The following is a 23,498-nucleotide window of genomic DNA, read 5'->3' on the forward strand; positions in this document are numbered from 1 at the left end:
ACTCTCTGCCAGCAGGTGGCGCTTAAAGCGTTTCCTTGGTTTCTGCTGTAAACAAAACAGCACTGCACTTATGAACTTTAATATGCAACAGAGGCAAATACCATCGAGAGACAGTAAGTTCCCCTCAGACGTACATTCATATAAACTCCTAGCCCTAATTGAATCGCGATTTGTTTAGCATCTCAACCGATTTGAATCATCACATATTTAAATCGATTTTCAACCGGCTCTCGGTTAATCGTTACATCCCTAGTCTTCAGTGTCACTTGATCATTCATGTATTATTGTACCATACTGTTTTCCCACTCAAGAAACATTTCTTATTATTATCAATGTTAAAAACAGTTAATATTTTAGTGAAAACCTTGATACATTTATTTCAGCAATGTTTCATTAATATAAAGTTTAAACAGCATTTATTTAATATAAAGTAAAAAAACAGCATTTATTTAAAATCAACATTATTAGTGTCTTTATTGTCACTTTTGATGAATTTAATGTATCTTTACTGAATAAAAGTATTAATTTCTTAAGAAAAAAAAAAAAAAAAAAACTTGAGCAGTAGTGTATCTGCTAAAGGTTAATTTTGCCACCTTTAAAAATTATTATTATTATTATTTACAATTTATTTTTGGTCTTTTTGCATTTATTTTGATAGGAAAGTAAGTACTGACAGGAAGCGAAATTGGAGAGAAAGAGAGGGACGGGGTCGGAAAGGTCCACGAGCTGGGATTCGAACTCGGGACGCTATAGTGCAACAGTTATATGTTGGCGCGCTGCCACGAGGCTATCGGCACTGACTTAAAGGGGTCCTATTATGCTCTTTTACAAAGTCTTGATTTTGTTTTGGAGGTGTACTAGAACAGTCTCTCATATTAGGTTGTTCGAAAAACAGATTCTTTTTCACACAGTTTACACTATTGCAACACCTCTCTCCCCAGTCTGGCATGAACGGCTCGAATAGTTCCTGTATCAAATGAAGGCCCGCCTTCTGAAATACGAAATGTGCTGTGATTGGTTAGCTGGGCCAGTGTGTGTTGTGATTGGCAGCACTCGGTGCCTGGTCAGGAAATGCCATGCCCCTTACCATAGCCGCCTGCGAGCTTCAGGGTAAATATTGCGTCAAAATCAAATAAATTTGAGCGCGATTTAAACCCGGATTATTGTAACCACTCTAAGCTCGTCTGCCTTGGGGAAGCTAGCATGTCTCCGTCTTAGTGATATAACACTCGTTGCCTTCTCTAGTGCAGCTCAACCAGGTCTCGTCCCATTCGTCGGTATTTGTGATATCACAAATCCCAGAAAATATGCGTTGTAGTCCAAACGAGTTGTTCATTGTAGTTTTTGAAAAGTGATTTCTGTTAAATAAAATATCTCCTTTAGAAGTGGACTTTGAGCTTTGTAACTTTGCGAATCTTTTTTATGCTCAAACAGCAACATTACCGACTAACTAAAGTTGAAAAATTGAAAAAAGCATAATAGGACCCCTTTAAACGTAAACATAAAAGATATATATATTTTTTTAAATGCTACAAGTGAATCAAGGCATCACAACATTATAATGAACAGTATGAAAGGGGAAAAAAATATTATATATATCTATAATATAAATATTATTTAAATTAGTGCTGTCAAACGATTAATCGCGATTAAGCGCATCCAAAATAAAAGTTTTTGTTTGCATAATATATGTGTGTGTTCTGTGTATATTTATTATGTATATATAAATACACATACAGTATATATTTTGAAAATATTTACATTTATTTACATGTCTATATTTATATTCATATAATTTTTTATTATAAATAAATATATTTATTATATATAAAATAGCATATTTTTCTGAAATATATACATGTATGTGTGTGTATTTATACATGCATAATAAATATACACCGTACACACACATGTATTATGCAAACAAAAACGTTTATTTTGGATGCGATTCATCACGATGAATCATTTGACCGCACTAATAATAATAATAATAATATTATATATATATATATATATATATATACACATTTTGGATCTTGCTAAAGATTACATTAAACAGTTTTATCAAATTATTAAGATTAACTTTAAGTGAGTACTAGCTGACTGCACAGTTAATCTAAATATAAAGGAAACTCCCCCTAATATTCCGATAATTGAGATGATTCCCATTAAATTACATTTTTTGAAACTATCAAACACAGCTTTTTTCATTGAAATATCAAAAAATATCAACAAACATCATATTTGTCTTTCTCTGCTGTTATTCTCAATGTCTGTCACCAAGTTGTCTCTCACTGAAGCTGTTATGATGCTGTGTCTCACAAGAGTCATGGGAAGGATCTTCCTCGCCTCATGAAGAGAAAAGAGACCTGCGTCTGAAAGTAGTCCACACACCCCAGTGTCAGCACTCAAGAGACCAAACTGCACTAGTTCTGAATACCTCTGCTCAATGTCAAAGATACGTGCTCCTTCATGCGGTAACATGGAGCAAATTTAAGGAAATTCATATTCCAGGCCGCAATAGTGTAACAGGTGTTTTATAAGCTTTATTTGGAGAGGTAGTGATTTATTGGGATGTGGAAGGTTTAACAGTGTATTTCACTTACCTTCGTATGTTCCACTTTCTAACAAAGCCCCACTTTTCTCTAATTCCATAAACCGCTCAACGCTCACAAAGTTGTAGTCCACACCTGGGACCTCCCCCTCTTTGGGCTGTCTCGTTGTGCCTGCAGACAAAAAAAAGTCTGTCAGAATATTTAAGCTATACACAAGACTAAGCAAAATACAGCCTCACAGAAATGTACTGTCAAAGTATCACAGTAAGTTATGATACAATTGATTCACAAGGTAAAAGCCATGTGAATCTTAATTACCTTAAACTATGATAATCATATACCATGGTATTTAGCCAAGTAAATTTTTTATAATTATTTGCAATACATAAAATACAATAACAATTTAAATTTAAGTTGAAGCATATTTCACAATTATAAAATATATTTATTCAGAGATACACAGTAATAAACAGCAATATTTATCTACATATTTTAACAAACAAAAAGCATTTTGATTTTGAATTTGAATCAGATTCTGAATCAGATCCACTGAAATGGACAGCTGGAGTTTATTCGCAGAAATAACTCAGTTTAAGGGGGAAAAAACACACACATATATAGCCTGAATGGTTTTTCTTTACTTTTTTTTGTGGGAAAAATGTATCGATTTATTCAGAATTAAATTTATGAAAAGTGCCAGTTAAGACATTTATAATGTTACATAAGATTTCCATTTCAAATAAATGCAGGTTTTTGAACTTTATATTAAATAACTTCCACAAAACTATTAATAAACGCAACCAATTTCAACATTAATAAAAAATATATATTTCTTAAGCACCAAATCAGCATATTGATTTCTGAAGGATCATGTGACACTGAAGTCTGGAGTAATGATGCTGAAAATTCAGCTTTGCATCACAGGAATAAATAAAAATGATCTGGTATTTTCTGGAGCAGCATTTAAAACCAAATAAGGACAAACAGTCACTTAAAAAAACACTAAGCAATAAAGTAACTGTGAAAACTTGCAAAGTGTCGTTTCCAAGATCCATATTGACTGTTTATGTAAATTGGGTGCATAATTAATGCATTAACTGAGGCTGAGTCTTCTGAGGGTAATCAAACATTCTTAAGAAATCAGGCACTGGGGATTTGCAAGATGCATACTTAGCAACGATATCATAATCCAGTCCCTTGAGCTCTCAACCAAATCATCTCTGATTTCTCAAAACTTTTAGTCTGGAAAAAAAATCATCCAGCTTTTGGCTTGTGAACTTCCCAGCAAAAGAAAGAGTCCATCCTTGCTTTTTGCTTTTGCAGGTTGGCTTTAATGACGTTCTATCATGACCAATAATCAGGTGTGAAACAGACATTTATTATTGAATACCGAGGGGAAAATACTTGAGCATGTGAACCATAAAAATATGAAGCTGACTAAATCAAAAAGTCAGTTCAAGTTTCTGTGAAAAATGACAGTGCATTTGAAATGAGGGTACTTTTATTTAATTTAGCATTCTTATTAATTCTAGCAATTCAAAGGACAATTTAAGATTAATCAGGTGGGTAATTAATAGCGAGATTTGATTTGACTTCACAGAGTGAGCACAGATGTAACGGATGGGTCATCGGATGAGGCTAATGATCTTAATCAATAATAGCAGTCAGCTTGCAACCAAGGAGACATAAAATGAATATGAAATGCCACTGAGAAAATCAGAACCATTGAGAATCAAATATATTATGAATATAATAAAAAAAGTTATATTATATATATATGCTGCACATACGTATATATAAATTGAAAATTCTGTCATTAATTAGTCACCCTCATGTCGTTCTAAACCCTTAAGACCTTTGTTCATCTTCAGAACACCACTGATGTCACATGGACTATTTTAACGATGTCCTTACTACCTTTCTGGGTCTTGAATGTGGTAGTTGCATTGCTGTCTATGCAGGGTCAGAAAGCTCTCAGCTTTAATCAAAAATATCTTCATTTGTGTTTCGAAGATGAACCAAGGCCTTATGGATTTGGAATGACACGAAGGTGAGTAGTTAATGACAGAATTTTCATTTTTGGGTGAACTGTCCCTTTAAGAAAACTATCAGTGAGCCGCTAGCAATGAATATAACAGAACAGCAGAGATTCAGTCAGTCATACAGGAGCTGAACTGTCTGTGGATAAAGCATTATCATTCACATATGGAACAACAATAGTCCAATCAGACATCATTCTGGCTGTTATTGCCATACAATTGCTAAACTGACACCATCACACTGAATCAAACTGTCTGAGATAAACTTCCTACATGCCCAGACATAATTTTCATTATAATTTCCATAATATTCCCAGTCATAAACAGAATATGGACACATTCAACAAAATAAAACACTTTTTTAACAGCAAATAAGCTATAGCATTTATTTTGAGCACTAGAAGGAGTTTCTGGACACATTTTCAGCTGGTCAAGATGGCAGACCAGCTGACCAACCAGTTAAACCCACTAAACACCTGCTTGGAGACTAGATACACCTAAACTCAGGATCAGGAACTGACACGAGCCGGATTTGAACTCGTAACACCCGCACAAGCAGCTGTACCCGCTGGGCCATGTCTCCAACTAAAGCAGATTTAAAAAATCAGTCCCAACAGATTTTTAGCTTCTACATTATTTGCTTATATAATATGGAAAAGCTTTCAAGCCAGTGCTGATAAAAGCTTTTGCCTATATCTATCTGGTTTTTCAGGACACACTTAAATAACACTTTTCCACTATAAAGTCAAGGAGCTCATTTCAGATTCAGAAGGCAGATATGCATTACCTCAGATCTAGAAATCAAAGGTTGGAGTGTATTTCTGGACTAGTGTGAAGTCTTTGAACAGGAAAAGTCAATTTTGCTTTTAGGGCTAAAATGACAGACCATATGTGTTGTTTTGAGAGGTGAAGGTACTGCTGAATTATGAAAGTAAGACAAAACGAATATTTTTACTAAGTGAGAGAGAGAGACTGGGAATGAGAGACGAGTGCATCACACACAGCTTATGTAATATGCAGACAGCAATGTCACATTGTGGTCTAAAACATTTAAATATTCAAGGATATTCACCTGAACATCATTTCACCAGCGATGAGCCTAAATATAGTAGCTGTGAATCCTTTTACAAATTCAGTGGCTCCCCCGAGATGACGGCCTAATGCCGAGAAGATATTTTGTGCATAAGCTGTACAAAGCAACAGGCCTTCTTTGAACTGTCAATTATTCTAGCATGTTAATATTAGTGCAATACAAATAATAATTAAAAGTAACCATCTAACAGCTGCATACTGTAGCACTGCATTGAAAACAACCTTAGTAACCACATAGCAACACCCTGGTAACATTTACAGCACCCCAGCACTGATGGCAAAGTTTACATAGGGAAGCACAACTATTTTTTAAGAAAATAAATAAATAGAAATAAATATATAAACATAGAACAATAGATAGACGGAACGACAGACAGACAGACAGACAGACAGACAGATAGACAAGACAGACAGACAGACAGATAGATAGAGTGACAGACAGACAAGACAGATAGAATGACAGACAGACAGACAGACATATAGATCAATAGACAAACAAACAGATAGAATGACAGACAGACATAGAATGACAGACAGACAGACACAAGTTGCTTTAGCTCAATCTTGGTTTCTATTGTTTTTAGCATTCAATGCTAACAGCTAACATTCCTGTTTAGTTCATGGAACAAAAATTCTGACAACAAACATGATTTAGAATATGTTTCTAACATCAGACAGACAGACAGACAGATAGACCGACAGACCGACTGACAAACAGATAGAACGACAGACAGATGGACAGACAGACGACTTAGAGAGACAGACAGACAAGACAGATAGAATGACAGACAGACATATAGATCAATAGACAAACAAACAGATAGAATGACAGACAGACATAGAATGACAGACAGACAGACACAAGTTGCTTTAGCTCAATCTTGGTTTCTATTGTTTTTAGCATTCAATGCTAACAGCTAACATTCCTGTTTAGTTCATGGAACAAAAATTCTGACAACAAACATGATTTAGAATATGTTTCTAACATCAGACAGACAGACAGACAGATAGACCGACAGACCGACTGACAAACAGATAGAACGACAGACAGATGGACAGACAGACGACTGACAGACAAACAGACAGATAGAAATGACAGACAAACAGACAGATAGAATGAGACAGACAGATAGAATGACAGACAGACAGATAGAATGGCAGACAGACAGATAGAATGAGACAGACAGATAGAATGAGACAGACAGACAGAATGAATGACAGACAGACAGAATGACAGACAGACAGATAGAATGGCAGACAGACAGATAGAATGAGACAGACAGATAGAATGACAGACAGACAGATAGAATGACAGACAGACAGACACAAGTTGCTTTAGCTCAAGGTTTCTCTTATTTTTAGCATTCAATGCTAAAAGCTAACATTCCTGTTTAGTTCATGTAACAAAAATAACATAACATAACAACATAACTAACATAATTTAGAATTTGTCATTAACATTAAATCACCACCATTACTAAATTCATCCCATATGTATTTATCCATCTGTGTCATTACAGATTTATGTGGATCATCTCAGAGATGTAAAGGCCTCTATGGAGGAGTGATTTCAGTGTTCCGACAACACACTTTTACAGTGCAGGTCCAGGGAAACATAATGCGCTGACAAAGGCAATTCAAATGCGCAAATGCCTGCATCTGTATGCTGACAAAGGGCTAAACATGACTCAGAGGAAATTACACGGAAGCTTTGCTGATATTCATATGCATCATGAATATTTATATCTTAATAATCAAATGGAAATACTGTACAGTTTTCTCCTTAAGTATTTGGGGTGGGATCTCTTTCTTTTGGAGAACAAATCTTGTGATTTAATCAAATCTTATTCATTTACAACATTCAGAGAATATTATGCAAACAATATGTATTTAATGGCAAGATTTAACAGCAATGACAAACAATAAATCAATACACTTTCATTTACACAACCCCTTAACTGTCACCGTACTGTCACCATCCCACCTATGGGACGCTTGGCGCTCTTATTTTATTGTCCTTTTTCTCTATGAAATATTTTAGTAATGATCATAAATTAAATATCGTTTGAAAGCTTAGAAGCCCAAGATTCATCCTGTGAAAACCATTTTGAAATCGGAAATGGTACTTTAAAATCTTTTGGCGGTCTCCTCCCCTTAGCGGGTGGTGTCAACAGTCATGTTACAAAATGCATTACGGTCTTTTACAATCAAAACGTTTTATAATCTTGACATAAGACATACAATTGGAAAGGTCTGAGTCTCAGGATTCCATATTTGTTGGTTGTGGTAGAAGTAATATTGACAGAGATATCTAGACATCTGTGACAGAAAAATGCATTAAAAAAATTCACTGGAGTTTTGATGGCACCTGGTGGCTGTTTATGGTATAACTCCCTAAATAAAATCTCACAGAAACCTCAATTTTTTTTCATATCAACTTCAAATTTGGAACAGAACATATTTAGACATAAGGCTTTATTTATTTATTTATTTATTTTTTAGCAATTTTAGAGTAAAACCTGTTATGTAACATTTATTTTATATAAAATATAATACAAATTGTACAGTGCATTTTCTTTATAGTAAATGTAAACTTCTATAACTTTTTGATATTTACATTTTTTTAAATAATTCCACTTCTGCAATAGTCTGCTGACTGTCTTCTTTAAAAAGAGACAAACCTTTCCTCTGTATTCCAAAGTGTTTATGAATTATAACAATTTAAGTTTGAATAGTGCCCTTTAATTCCTATTTTAAAATTATTTTTAATTATTATTATAAATGGGGGGTGACAGTTAAGGGGTTAATTCAATTTAATTGATTTAATCAAAAGAAAAATGTTCCATAGGTAATATAAGACTTCAATATTAAACTACCGGTACTTCTCCTTTTCCAGACAATATGCTAAGACAACATCAAGTAGGCGTTATTGCTCAAAAAGTGGCACAAAAGTAAAACAAACAAATTAACAAACAAACACATAAATAAAAAAGAAACCTGTGCAGAAACTGCTAGTGGAAAAGAAATTATACACTTCACCTCAAAGAGCCTGAGGTGGGTGCTGATCTGTCTCGGCTAATGCATCTGTTCAGAGGACTACCTGAAGAGCCCTGATTAAATACATCCATGGGGTAAATCTGATTATAACAGGGAATAGAAACTGGCTTAGTTTCTCTCTCTCCGCTCACTCTCATGCGATTATGGCTGATGTGATTATGAGAAATGATGAGAGAAAATTGCGTCCAGCTTTACCTGTTTTCATTTCTCTGCTTGATTACCTCCTTATATCAGCTTCACCTTCCCATGTGAAACAATCTTTCAGGTGCGACTGTTTCACACTTGCAGAGGCTCCGCCGTCCTGTTTCAATTCCCTGTCAAAGCAAATCAACCGCAAGGATACAAAAGGCACCTCTGCTCTGGCTTTACTTCATAGTTCTGAGCCACAGCAGCTCATTCTTAGCATCTCTCGCTGTCTCCATTAATCTCCTCAGGAATCCTCTGCTTTAAAGTCGTCAGCAGCATCTCTTTGGATCACTTGGATTGCGAGTGACATTCCCACCTGCTAAACAAAGCCCTGACAACTGATGCTCCAGACAGACGCAGACAAGCCTCATTTAAACAGCAGCGTGCAGAAACCATATTCACCAGGAAGACTGATCTGTGATGCAGCAAAATTAACCCAAACCAAACGCTCTTTCCCAAATATATATTCGTCAGTAACAGGAAAAATGCACTATAGTTAATTCTCCAGAGAACAGGAGTGTTAGGTGGCGACAGCTTTTAATACACTAACAGAAAATAAATGAGAAAAAAAACGTTGCTTTTTGCTCGAAGAACGTACACTAATAGATTGAAGTAAGCACATTATCTATTTATAATTATTTGTATAATATTTTTATAATTATAATATAAAAAGTATCTGTTTATATAATTATAATATAACAATTCTGTTACTAATTACTAATATACACACATTCATATATACATACATGTAAATATAAATATGTACATACAAATAATTTTTTACATTTCATATAAATACTTTAACTACTACTAATATAACATAAATCTATATCAATTTATTATATATTAATATATATTATTATTTTAACGTTTATATTATTATATTTATATAGGTTCAACTAATAATTTATTAAAATATATTATTATACATTTAAATTCATTTAATATAAATACTTTCTTAATTATTACTAATTATTAATATACATTATAATTATATATAATATATATATATATATCCATTATTATCCATTATATAACAATTCTGTTACTAATTACTAATATACACATATTCATATATACATACATGTAAATATAAATATGTACATACAAATAATTTTTTACATTTCATATAAATACTTTAACTACTACTAATATAACATAAATCTATATCAATTTATTATATATTAATATATATTATTATTTTAACGTTTATATTATTATATTTATATAGGTTCAACTAATAATTTATTAAAATATATTATTATACATTTAAATTCATTTAATATAAATACTTTCTTAATTATTACTAATTATTAATATGCATTATAATTATATATAATATATATATATTTATCCATTATTAATACCAATTATTATTATTATCCATTATATTATATTATAATTAATTATAATATTATTATTGCTATGTTTTTAGATATTGTTTTAACTAATTATTTATTTAATATAATAATTTAATATGTTGTGTTTTAATATGTGATTTAATTATTAACAATTATATTTCTACTATTACCTGTAGAATAATAAAGTCTTTTAAAAAGCTTAAACTTAAAATTCCTACATATTTTGGAACTGAATTTTGAAAAGTTATTACTAACCGCTGAATTTTTAATGACAAAATGCAGTGTGATTTTTTTTTTTATATTGGAATATTCACTGTGTAAATACACAAACATTTTAAACTGCACCACTAAAATGCAACAATTTAGTGCAATTTAATGTAATTTTTTTACATTTTGTATCAGAGACATTTGTCATGAATATAAATCTATGGAGCAGCCTGACACAGTAAATTATAATATTATTATTGCTATGTTTTTAGATATTGTTTTAACTAATTATTTATTTAATATAATAATTTAATATGTTGTGTTTTAATATGTGATTTAATTATTAACAATTATATTTCTACTATTACCTGTAGAATAATAAAGTCTTTTAAAAAGCTTAAACTTAAAATTCCTACATATTTTGGAACTGAATTTTGAAAAGTTATTACTAACCGCTGAATTTTTAATGACAAAATGCAGTGTGATTTTTTTTTTTATATTGGAATATTCACTGTGTAAATACACAAACATTTTAAACTGCACCACTAAAATGCAACAATTTAGTGCAATTTAATGTAATTTTTTTACATTTTGTATCAGAGACATTTGTCATGAATATAAATCTATGGAGCAGCCTGACACAGTAAGACTGAGTTGAGTTTGGGACAGGACTAAAGTATAACGTCCTTGCAAATAAAACTGTTAGTAGCTAAGTTGAATGAACAACAGACCAAACATCAGAAGATAAAAAAGCACTGCCCCACCAAACAGCAGGGAGGTTTGAGAAGTCCTTCTTTGAGAAGTCAAAGAAGGCGAAACAGGTAAACTAATGAAAGAATCGAGCATTGAAATATATTTCCAGTCAGCACAAATGACTCTATGCAGGTTGAAGCTGGATGAAGGCTGACACCGAGGCCCTGCCCTTGTGTAGCGTCTGTGGAAGCGCTTGAGGCGTTGATGAGTGCCGGGCTGAAGGCCTGAAATTTGCCTGTAATGGCCTGCAGCCTCTCTGACACTCGTGACAGGGGGGTCATGTTCCCTCTAATCTGCGGTCAATCCAACCTTGAAGCCCAGTGCTGCTCTGTGCGCTGAATCACTAATGTCTGAATGGAAGTAAAACAGATCTCAGGGTGAGTAGAGGTGAAGGCATATGTGAGATACGGGTGCACTGGAGTGAATGAGCCTATATGGGTCGACCCAGGGGATTTAGCAGCAAACACGAGGCACTGCGCTTTTGAACACGATGCAGGAAACGGCCCTTCAATCATGGCTATACATTGAAACGCTGCTACTGAGTGATTAAACCTGTGATTCATCACATCGTAGGTGAACCGTAATGGATTGAATGCCATCAAATGCCTTTAGAAACCAAGGCTAATAAGGTGAACCTTCACTTGGAGGAGGAAACTTACATTTGACTGAAAAACTTGTAATGAAGCAGCAACCAAAAGCCTTATAACTAGGCACTAAGAGAAGCACTGGGTATCCAAACTGATTTCCATATTCATTTAGATTCGGACTCAAAGTGTTGAAATGAACTGATATCAATTCAGTTTTCTCAAATTAATTCAAAAGCCAAATGTCTGTAATCTCTGTATATTAAGATTGTTCAGCAGAAATCAACACCACAATGGGATGCTAACCAGTGTTATTATAGTTAACTAAAACGGAAACTAAAATGAAAACCATAATAAAATAAATACATTAATTAATAATTTGTTACTGGAAATAAAATAAATAAATAATACATCTTTTTCTACAAATTTTGAGCTAGTTGTCAAGAAAACATTTCTTATTTTAATGTAGTTTAACTTGATGTACTAAAATAACTAAAACTGAAATATTAAATTAATGAAAACTAGACATATATTAAAAATGAAGACTATTAAAATGTCAAAAACAAAATTACTAAACAACAAAATTACTCAAACTTGAACTAAAATTGAGATGAAAATGCAAAAAGTAAAAATAAAAACTATAATAGTATCTCGATGATACTAAAATAAAGCTTACATTTACAAAAAAAAAAATTTAAACATTTGTTTATTAAAAAACAACAACATATTAATAAAATGATTATTATTATTATTATTAATGATTTATTGTGATTAATGATCACTGTAGTAGCTGTTATTTTGAGGTGCAATTCAACTGGATCAAATGAAAATAATGAATCTGAAAATCAATACATTTACTCAGCCCAACCAGCAGGTCACACATTGGTGATCCAACAAATCAGAGTTAAATCCCTTTTCTATTGGCTTTCACACCCATCATGGCAGTCTTGTATAACTGATCTTCTCATGTCCATGTGCTGACCTGTGAGAGAAGCGCTTGAAGGCAAGGGTGGCAGTAAACAGAGAGCGCTTTAGGAATATTTTTGCGTCAGAGAATCAGTTCAATCCAGGGCTTTAAAACAGAGGGTCAGACGTGGCAGCGAGCTACTAACTGTGACTAACACTGTCATCCTTTAAAGCATTTCATGCTGCTAGTGCTGCACTGCAAAAAGAACCTTTTCGTAATCTGTTTTTGACTTGGTCTACAGTGAGGACAAACAAACACGATCACACCAAGATCAATTAAATACATTTTAATAGATAGATTTTATGTGTTAAAGAATATGTGTAAAAAACTAAGAAGGTTTTACATAAAAAGACTTTCAAAATAAGATTTTAAAAGAACGTGTTAAAACATAAGAAGGTTGGTGCATATATACTGTAATTGTATAATAAATGTTATATTTATTATATAATATAACACACACATATATATATATATATATGTATGTGTGTGTACACTAGTAATATACTAGAGTTATACAATAAAATAATTTATTTTCAATATAATATTTACATTGCATTTCAATTATATTTTTTATTATATAAATATAATATAATTATATAATAAAAATATTATGAAATTTCAATGAAAAGCTTACTAATATATAAACTATATTTAGGGATGCATTTATTGATAAAAAAAAAGTGGCAGTAAAGACATATATAATATTACAAAATATTTAATTCAAATATATAAAATATATAAGTCAATTCCATGCTATTCTTTTGAACTTTCTATTAATAAAATGCATCATAGTTTCCTTAAAAACTTTAAACATATTAAAGAGCACAACTTTTTTTTATATTACAATGATTTCTAAAGGATCATGTGACACTGAAAACTGTAATAATGATGCTGAAAATTCAGCTTTGCATCACAGGAAAAAAATACATTAAAACAGAAAACTCACAACATTTTTTTAAATAATATTTCACAATATTACTGTTGTAAAATGTAAATAATTTTGCATACTCCATAAATACAAACAATTAATAGTTAACCCTCTACCGCATGGTGTAGCCATATGGCAACATACTCTTTGTGTTCATTTCCTTGCCACTGTCTCTTTAAGAGAACATTCTCGCTTTTATTGTTGGAAAGAGAAGACCTTAGTTTAGCCAATGATGTGCTTTGATTAAGTCACATGACATGCAGTTTTTTTCTGTGGCGAGATTTCTAACAGACTGCCGTCTCTTGTCGGTAGTTGCTGAAAGCAAACTAAAACATCAGTAACAAACAAGGACCAGTCCGTGTCACTTCTACAAAAAAATCTAAAACACTGTTATGATGTTATGATGACATTCACCTCTCAAAAAAGTTTTTATAAAATTAGTTTTTGGTAAATCATTCAAATGTATGTGTTGCCAAGCGGCAACACTGTGCAATAGTGGAATGACATTATTACAATAGTTTTGTGATTTATTTGATGAATTATTGTCACATAAAAATTAAAATAATTTGGAATTTAGGCCCCATCCACACAGAGACGCTGTAATGTATGTTTAGCTGTATACGTATACATTTTGTATCGTATAGGCGTTTCGTCCAGACGGATCCGGCGTTTTGGGAGAGTGAAACCGATATTTTTTGAAACCGGGTTCCAGAGTGGATAAATCTGAAAACGCCACCCTTGCGTTTTCGTGTGGACAGCGAATCCCTATATTTTCTGAAACGATGACGTCATCAGCCCACGTCTCGCCGCTAGTCAGACTCCGCTACGTCACGTAACAGCAACAAACACTGAACGATTGTCTTTTTATTAACTAACATTAACACAGATTAATATATGTATTCCATGTTCGTTTGTATACCGCGCGCAAGGTTTATGCTCCGTTTTTAGTGTATCTCTGTGTCAGAATTGCAGCGCCACATACTGGTCTGGCATGTATGCTACATCGTTTTGTGTCGGTTTCGTGTGGACGCAGATATTTCTTTAGACGAGGGGGAAAAAAAGATTGGATAGGGAAAGCTCTGGCTTCGTGTGGACGTAGCCTACATCAACAGACATTTTTTTCTGACATTTTTACTGGAAAACAAAAAAAGATTTTTTTGCAGATTATCACAATGGTTTGCATTTGTGAGTATCAACCTATGCTGCCATATTGTGTGAAAGCTGACAAACCACAAACCAGAACACATGAAAAAACCCTCAGATTCTTCAAAAACCTATTTCATTTCACCTTTTATTCACCTCTCGTGCAAAACAAGAATTTATAGTCTCCATCTCATATACGTTCAAAAAGGCGTAAATAATCCCAAACCTCGATGCCTTCATTTTGATTTATGCCTCGGCTGACCAGATCCAGCACCAGTGTCTATTGGCTGTATCACAGAGTCCCATCACTAAGTGAGTGCACTGCCTGGCTGCCACGGAGGATGAGGAGACTCATACATCAGGGTGACGTCGGGGGAGAGAGACTGAAAGGCCATTTAAGAGTTTCATTCTGTCACCCAGCACAGCCGTAAGCTGCTTCGGCCCTGACAAGCTCTCTCCAACCGAAGCGCTGCGAGTTTGCCTTGAATAGCACTTGCTTAGGCTCCGACGTCGCTCCTTCTCCATATTTAGGATGTCGCATCATAACGGGACGCTTTATTACCCTGATTTCCTGTGTATGTATGAAGTGAAGCAGTGACGACAGCTCCAAACGCTCTCAGTGTTTCTACCGTGAGTCATCTGTAAACAGCACGGATGTTATGTAACCGACTTTCGCCGGAAGCTGGAATCTCTGCAAACTGGGGGAGATCTCAAAGTGGGCAAACAGGGTGTTTTTTGTTTTTTGTTTTCGAAAGAAAATCCAACAAACTCCAGAGGAGCAGTGGGAGGGTTTCCGATAAACCTGTTTAGTGTAGCTACAGCAGCAGGCATTTCAACTGATTTCTGGGCTTCTATATTGAGTATTTCTTTTCAAAATAGCTGTAAAATATAAAAGGTCTTTCTGGAGTTTCATTTAAGAATTATTACAAACCTGAGCAACATGGAATTTGATTTACATGATGAAAGGAATTACATTGACATTCAAATGATGATAATTCTACATAGAACCGAATGCATATGAGGAAGACTAGAAATGCAACTTCAACATAACAAAGAAAGTCATCCATTGAATAATTCAAACATAAAGGTAAATACATTTATAGACATTTCTGAAACTGCCTGACTCATCATTTTGAAATGTAGTTAAATATAGCAATAAAATATAAATTAAAATTGTAATTACACATCTCAAACCATTTATTTCATGTCTTATTTAAAAATGGTTTATTAACAAACTGTTTTATTTAAAATGTGTTTACATATAACAACTCTATTAATTTGTGAACAGTGATTTATTCACATTTTTGTTTGAACTGTTTAATTAATTTAATTCATTTTAAAATATAATTTGACATAAGAATAAAATAATAAATTAATAAAGCAAATAAATTAGTTGATTACATTTTTTTTAATTAAAATTGACAAGCTATTAGACATTTAATCCATGTCTTATTTATTTGGCATATTAAAAAAAAGGTTTATTCAATATTTTAAAGATTTTTCTTTGTTTACATTTACATATATATTTAATTACATAGTAGACATGTTCAAAATGCATAAATTCAAACTATTTCATTTGTGTTTTATTTGTTAATTTAACAAACGTTTAATTCATGCTTTAAAATGTTGAGAAAAATTTATTAAAATGACAAACAAATTGAGATAATTCCCTCTTTATTTATTTCTGTCAGGACCACTATCGTCAATATAACTTACGATTAGCATACATTTTAGGTCTGGGGAATGGTTCTGTTCTGGGCAAACACTCCCTGCCCATCCATGCAGCCTAGCATGGATAGGAGCAGGGAGAGCAGAATACCCCCTCCTAGGGTAACAGAACAGAACCAACATCTGCGCATGACGTCTTTTGGACTGTTGAACAGAAACACCCACCCACTGCAATGATAGAGATTAGAATAGCCAGGACAATATTTAATATAACTCCGACTGGATTCGTCTGAAAGAAGAAAGTCATATACACCTAGGATGCCACGAGGGTGAGTAAAACACAGGCCAGTTTTCATTTTTGGGTGAACTAACCCTTTAATAAGGAGTGGTCTGGTGCGAATACGTGTTTGTCTGCGCAATTAACTGTGTTACTGCAAAGTCCTGACTAGACGAGAGGAGGAGCTGGGGATGGAGGTGGGTGATTAGTTCCCGAGCAAAGCGATAGCTGCTGAATAATGACTGAAGGGACCTTATGAAGGGAATTATGATTGGTGTCATGATCCTATAGGTAGACGTGGATCAGTTGAGTGTCAGGTGATGCGAGCTTGACTAACATGGCCTGCCAGAACTATCACTACGATCCATTTGTAAAATCAGAAAAGATTTAATCATTTTAATTTTAAAATTAACAAAATGTTAAAATCAAACTGCTTTAAATGTCTATTCATTTGTGAGAAAGAGATAATTTTCTTACATTTTTGTTTGATTTATTCAATTGATTAATTTCTATGTTTTATTTATAGTATATAGTATACTTTAAACTGCTTAATTCATATTTTAAAACGTGGTTAAATATAACAAATCAGTTCTTACCGTCTAATAATTCTTATTATGGTTTTAATTCTTCTGGAAAAGTGATTTATTTAATAGAATTTTTGTTTGAATTATTATTGATCAATTGATTAATTCCTACATGATTTTAAGTGGCACTCCTTATTAAAGGGTTAGTTCACCCAAAAATGAAAACTGGCCTGTGTTTTAGGCACCCTCGCGGCATCCTAGGTGTATATGACTTTCTTCTTTCAGACGAATCCAATCGGAGTTATATTAAAAATTGTCCTGGCTGTTCCAAGCTCTATCATTGCAGTGGGTGGGTTTTTCTGTTCAACAGTCCAAAAGACGTCAAATAAAGCATGCGCAGCCATAAAGCGTGCCTCACATGGGGGGTGAATAAAGGCCTCCTGTAGCAAGTCCATGCATTTTTGTAAGAAAACTATCCATATTTCAAACGTAATAAACACTTTTCTCACACTTCATCGAACCGTAGTACGCGGAAGACGTTCCGGCGGATGACTAACCCTTTAAACCCAACCCAAAAGTGTAGTTATAAAACTGCCTAACTAAGTAAATCTGGATTCAGTCAAACATCATTTATCAAACAACTGCATTGCAAGTTCCTTCATAAAAAACAATACTGTTAATAAACAGGTTAATGGTGCATTTCCAACATAGTTCAGTGTTTTTCATAGTTCAGCACACTGTCTTCCGCCTTCATTTTCCAATGTGTACAGCGAAGAATAATGAGTTATTTGACTGGTCAACTCCCTCAAACTTCAAAGGACGTCATGCAGTAATGTTACTCTGATCGCTACAAGAGTTCTTCCAGGATTGTAAGCGCGAACAAGACTGTCAATCAAACAGCTGGAATCTATGAGCACATCAAAGCCCATCTGAGAAAACAAGCGGCAGACGCAGAGAAGGCTTATGATGCTCTGTCATCCATTTTTCAATATAGCACAAATTAAATAAACTCAGGAACGAACAAAAGAATCAATATGACATCCCAACACAAGATCTCTCCCATACTGTTATAGATGTTCCTCATGAGCTGGATTGGGGTTTAATTCAATTGAAAATGTTAATAATAAAAATATTGATATAGAATTTTGATCTAAACTATATTACATTACTATTTGAATAAAAATTTATTTTATTTTTTATTGTATTCTTTTTTTAAACCTGAATTTTTTTTTTAAAAGTCCAAATTTAAATGTGGATTAACTTTCAAAATGAACAAATAAAACATGAATTAAATAGTTTGAAATATCTCTTACAATGTAGTTAAACACACATTTTTATAACTTCATGTAAATAAATAAATGACATTTTCACAAATTAATATATTTGTGATAAATCTATTTAAATGGACCATATTCTTCTCACAGACTTCATGCAATGAATTTTTTTTTAAATAAAATGTAAAAGTGTATTACTGTGAATAAATTCAATAATTACATAAACATTCTAAGTAATACATATTTTTAATAATATAATACATTTTTATGTGTATAATATATATGCACATTTATTTTATTACATTTATGATAATACATTTTAAATAAGAACATGCCATTTGATTTAACTACGGGCCATATGTTGTTTATAGTCTAGCCTGCTCACCCACACTGACTCCAGTCTTCTTTACTTGAAAAAGCCAAACAAATACTTCCTTTTCTCTGTGAACATCTCAACAATCTGCAGCTCAGGCTAATTATCACATCAAACCACTGGTTTCAAGAAATCAAATCAATGATCTGGAGCCGTGTAGCCTACAGAGTGCTACTGTTTTGTGTGGTTTGGTTTGTTAAGCGAAGAAGAACCTCAAACAAAAGCTTTTGTGAAAGTCTAAGCAGATCCACAATCTGCCATTTCAGTCTCGGATGAAAATATCGATCGGTTGATATACTTTAAATCCGCCTTTGACGTTCACAAGAAACGTCCACTTACGCGCGAGCGCAGAATCGGTCTTAATGAGGCCAACTGATGGTTAAAAGATGATTTCAAACTATTCAGACAGTAAAAATGGAGGCAATGATTCAGGAATGGATGAGTCAGATGTCCTGCTTTTTCATATTATGAAGCTTTGAAGAGGCTCACGGTTGGATAGAGCACACCTCATTTCAGTCGCTGGTCTGGTGCGAATACATGTTTACAGTTGTCTGCGCAATTAACTGTGTGTGCAAGCACATGAAACTGTGTCTTCAGCTGTAACAGTGATCCCAATATCAGCTCCAGTTCACCAATTTAAATTTGACTTAAAAAAAAAAAGTTCAAAATGCAGCTTGAATTTGTCCATTTACCTCCCATTGCTGATTATACAACAGGTTTGTCTCTGTGTCCTGGAGATGTCAATTTTCAGTCTCAAGTGTCTCTCAGTGGGATCTACAGCCTCGTATTTTGTCCACCTGACAGTCCGGCGGTGAACACCTGCAGCATGCATAATGACTCTCTGCTCTGCTATATAACTCTCCTCTAAAGAACAAACACTCTGAAAGTGTCAACACTTTTTAAGCACTACAATCAAAACGTTCACTTTATATTAGCTGTGATGATTTGTTTAAAGATTCATTCAAGTAAAAACTGAATACATAATGCCAAACCATTTTTCAAAGTGAGACATTCATACATTGTTTATCAGGAGTCCCGCAACAACCCTACAACTAACTAAAGAAAAGCATCAAACAGCACAGGCAAAGTAACTTACAACTGTTGATATGCACACCATTACAATTTTTGAAGTATAATGATAATCTAGCTATTATTGTGACAAAAATAAAACTATATATATTAGAGTTGTAACATGTCTTTCGGTTCAGTATGCATGTGTACCGAACAAATACAGCATTGTTTTAACCACCGCACAAGTGAACCTTCATTGGAAACAAAGTCTCATCTTTCAAATTATGCCAATTTTTTTCAGAAAATTCGAATAAATACACTGTAAAAAAAATTAATAAATTCTGTAGTTTTTACCAAATCATTTTGGCAGCTGTGGTTGCAAGAATAATTACAGTAAAAAATACAGAAAAACTGTAAACACATTTACGACCAAAAACTGTACATTTTACAGTATAAAACTGTAATTTACAAACAAGAAAATTTGAATGTAAACCAGTAAATTCAACACACACTGCTATTAAAATCTGTTTTGTACCTTTAACATACTGACAACCACCATAGTAATGCAGGTGGTAAAAGAGAAAGCCACATGAAGAATCAAAGCTCATCACAAGTAGATTCGCCACAAGCAGAAGTATATACTAATATATAGAAGGTACAGAGTCATTCACGCAAACACAAAACACCATCATGGTAACACACGACACTTAAATAATGCAATAAACATTCATTAAACAACAGAAAGATGTAACAAAGCCCAAACGTACATAACTGATAACAAAAACTATTAAAAAACATGATTATTTAAACAAAATACTTTTAAATGTGGATTGTCTCGCAGGGAATTCTGGGAATATCAGTTTACAGTTTTTGACTGTAAATTTTACATTGATTTGTTCTTTTTTACTTCTAAAAACCTGTACAATTAACAGCATTTTACTGTAACATTACATGAAATTTCTGGTTAGATCTTTTACAGTTTTTCCCTGTATATAGTACAGGAACTTACTGTTAACCCATTAACAGTTTTTTTCTGTAGCGTTTTTGCAAAATGTTACTGTTAAAATTACACTTATTTATTCGAGTGAACCATTTTGGCGCTCTTTGATGTGGCGTGACAGATTGCTGTATAAACGCTTCAGCGAAGCACGATCATCCCTTCATCTTTACTACTAGTTTTAACGTGAAATAAAGATGAACAAACATCTCATGTAATCGCTCGATCAGTATTTCAACCGTGGAAAGATGTCAATAAAACAGCTTGTAAACAAAATGTCACGTAACATTTCATTAACCTCAGGCAAGTCAACAGTGTCCACAGCTTGTAAGTTTGCTAGAAAAATTAAGTGCAGAGAAGAGCACTTTGTGAAATATTACACTATATACTCATTATATTTTACTTTATCTGTTAGTGATGTCTTAATTATTTAACGTATGTTTAAATAAATCTGATATGAAAAAAGTTATGACAGCCACTGTGTAAATGAATATATTTCAACAACAAATAGAAATGTTATAATTTAGAAGTTAATTTAAAACTGAATTATGTGCAATTTACATGTTTGCATACAAGTTGAGTTTTGATTATTATATTTAAAAATAAATAGTAAAAAAAAAAAATGTGTATACAGTATTTTACTATAAACCGCAAAGGATTATGGGAAAATATCCGGTCACTACTGTATTTCCTGTATGTACTGTATGGTAAAAATTATGGTTTACAGTGCAGTACCACAATTGGATTGTTTTTTACAGGTAAAACATGTTTAAACTAAATGAAAATAAACTCTACAGTACTGATACTGTAAATGAAAATACGGTAATACTGTAAATAAAATACAGTAAAGACATTATTGTACTGTAAATACAATTACAGTAATAATACTGTAAACATTTCTACAGAAGAATCAAAGCTCATCACAAGTAGATTCGCCACAAGCAGAAGTATATACTAATATATAGAAGGTACAGAGTCATTCACGCAAACACAAAACACCATCATGGTAACACACGACACTTAAATAATGCAATAAACATTCATTAAACAACAGAAAGATGTAACAAAGCCCAAACGTACATAACTGATAACAAAAACTATTAAAAAACATGATTATTTAAACAAAATACTTTTAAATGTGGATTGTCTCGCAGGGAATTCTGGGAATATCAGTTTACAGTTTTTGACTGTAAATTTTACATTGATTTGTTCTTTTTTACTTCTAAAAACCTGTACAATTAACAGCATTTTACTGTAACATTACATGAAATTTCTGGTTAGATCTTTTACAGTTTTTCCCTGTATATAGTACAGGAACTTACTGTTAACCCATTAACAGTTTTTTTCTGTAGCGTTTTTGCAAAATGTTACTGTTAAAATTACACTTATTTATTCGAGTGAACCATTTTGGCGCTCTTTGATGTGGCGTGACAGATTGCTGTATAAACGCTTCAGCGAAGCACGATCATCCCTTCATCTTTACTACTAGTTTTAACGTGAAATAAAGATGAACAAACATCTCATGTAATCGCTCGATCAGTATTTCAACCGTGGAAAGATGTCAATAAAACAGCTTGTAAACAAAATGTCACGTAACATTTCATTAACCTCAGGCAAGTCAACAGTGTCCACAGCTTGTAAGTTTGCTAGAAAAATTAAGTGCAGAGAAGAGCACTTTGTGAAATATTACACTATATACTCATTATATTTTACTTTATCTGTTAGTGATGTCTTAATTATTTAACGTATGTTTAAATAAATCTGATATGAAAAAAGTTATGACAGCCACTGTGTAAATGAATATATTTCAACAACAAATAGAAATGTTATAATTTAGAAGTTAATTTAAAACTGAATTATGTGCAATTTACATGTTTGCATACAAGTTGAGTTTTGATTATTATATTTAAAAATAAATAGTAAAAAAAAAAAATGTGTATACAGTATTTTACTATAAACCGCAAAGGATTATGGGAAAATATCCGGTCACTACTGTATTTCCTGTATGTACTGTATGGTAAAAATTATGGTTTACAGTGCAGTACCACAATTGGATTGTTTTTTACAGGTAAAACATGTTTAAACTAAATGAAAATAAACTCTACAGTACTGATACTGTAAATGAAAATACGGTAATACTGTAAATAAAATACAGTAAAGACATTATTGTACTGTAAATACAATTACAGTAATAATACTGTAAACATTTCTACAGTAAATATCCAGCTGCAAGTAAGTTACTGTAAAATTTACAGCAACCTATTTACAGTGTATATATACAGGTGCATCTCAATAAATTAGAATGCCGTGGAAAAGTTCATTTATTTCAGTAATTCAACTCAAATTGTGAAACTCGTGTATTAAATAAATTCAATGCACACAGACTGAAGTAGTTTAAGTCTTTGGTTCTTTTAATTGTGATGATTTTGGCTCACATTTAACAAAAACCCACCAATTCACTATCTCAACAAATTAGAATACTTCATAAGACCAATAAAAAAA

General features: G+C 32.8%; 1 protein-coding gene across 1 annotated transcript in view; it reads right to left on the reverse strand.

Annotated features, from left to right (window-relative positions):
• Positions 1-23,498, reverse strand: part of magi2b (membrane associated guanylate kinase, WW and PDZ domain containing 2b) — a 125,518-nt gene that overhangs the window by 66,448 nt on the left and 35,572 nt on the right. The window contains exon 3 of the mRNA XM_016237620.1: positions 2,607-2,726. Coding sequence (XP_016093106.1) covers positions 2,607-2,726 — 120 coding nt within the window. The remainder of the gene's footprint in view (positions 1-2,606; positions 2,727-23,498) is intronic.

The sequence above is a fragment of the Sinocyclocheilus grahami genome, unplaced genomic scaffold (genome assembly GCF_001515645.1).
Source record: "Sinocyclocheilus grahami isolate Dianchi unplaced genomic scaffold, SAMN03320097.WGS_v1.1 scaffold520.1, whole genome shotgun sequence".
In the NCBI taxonomy this organism is placed as follows: Eukaryota; Metazoa; Chordata; class Actinopteri; order Cypriniformes; family Cyprinidae; genus Sinocyclocheilus; species Sinocyclocheilus grahami.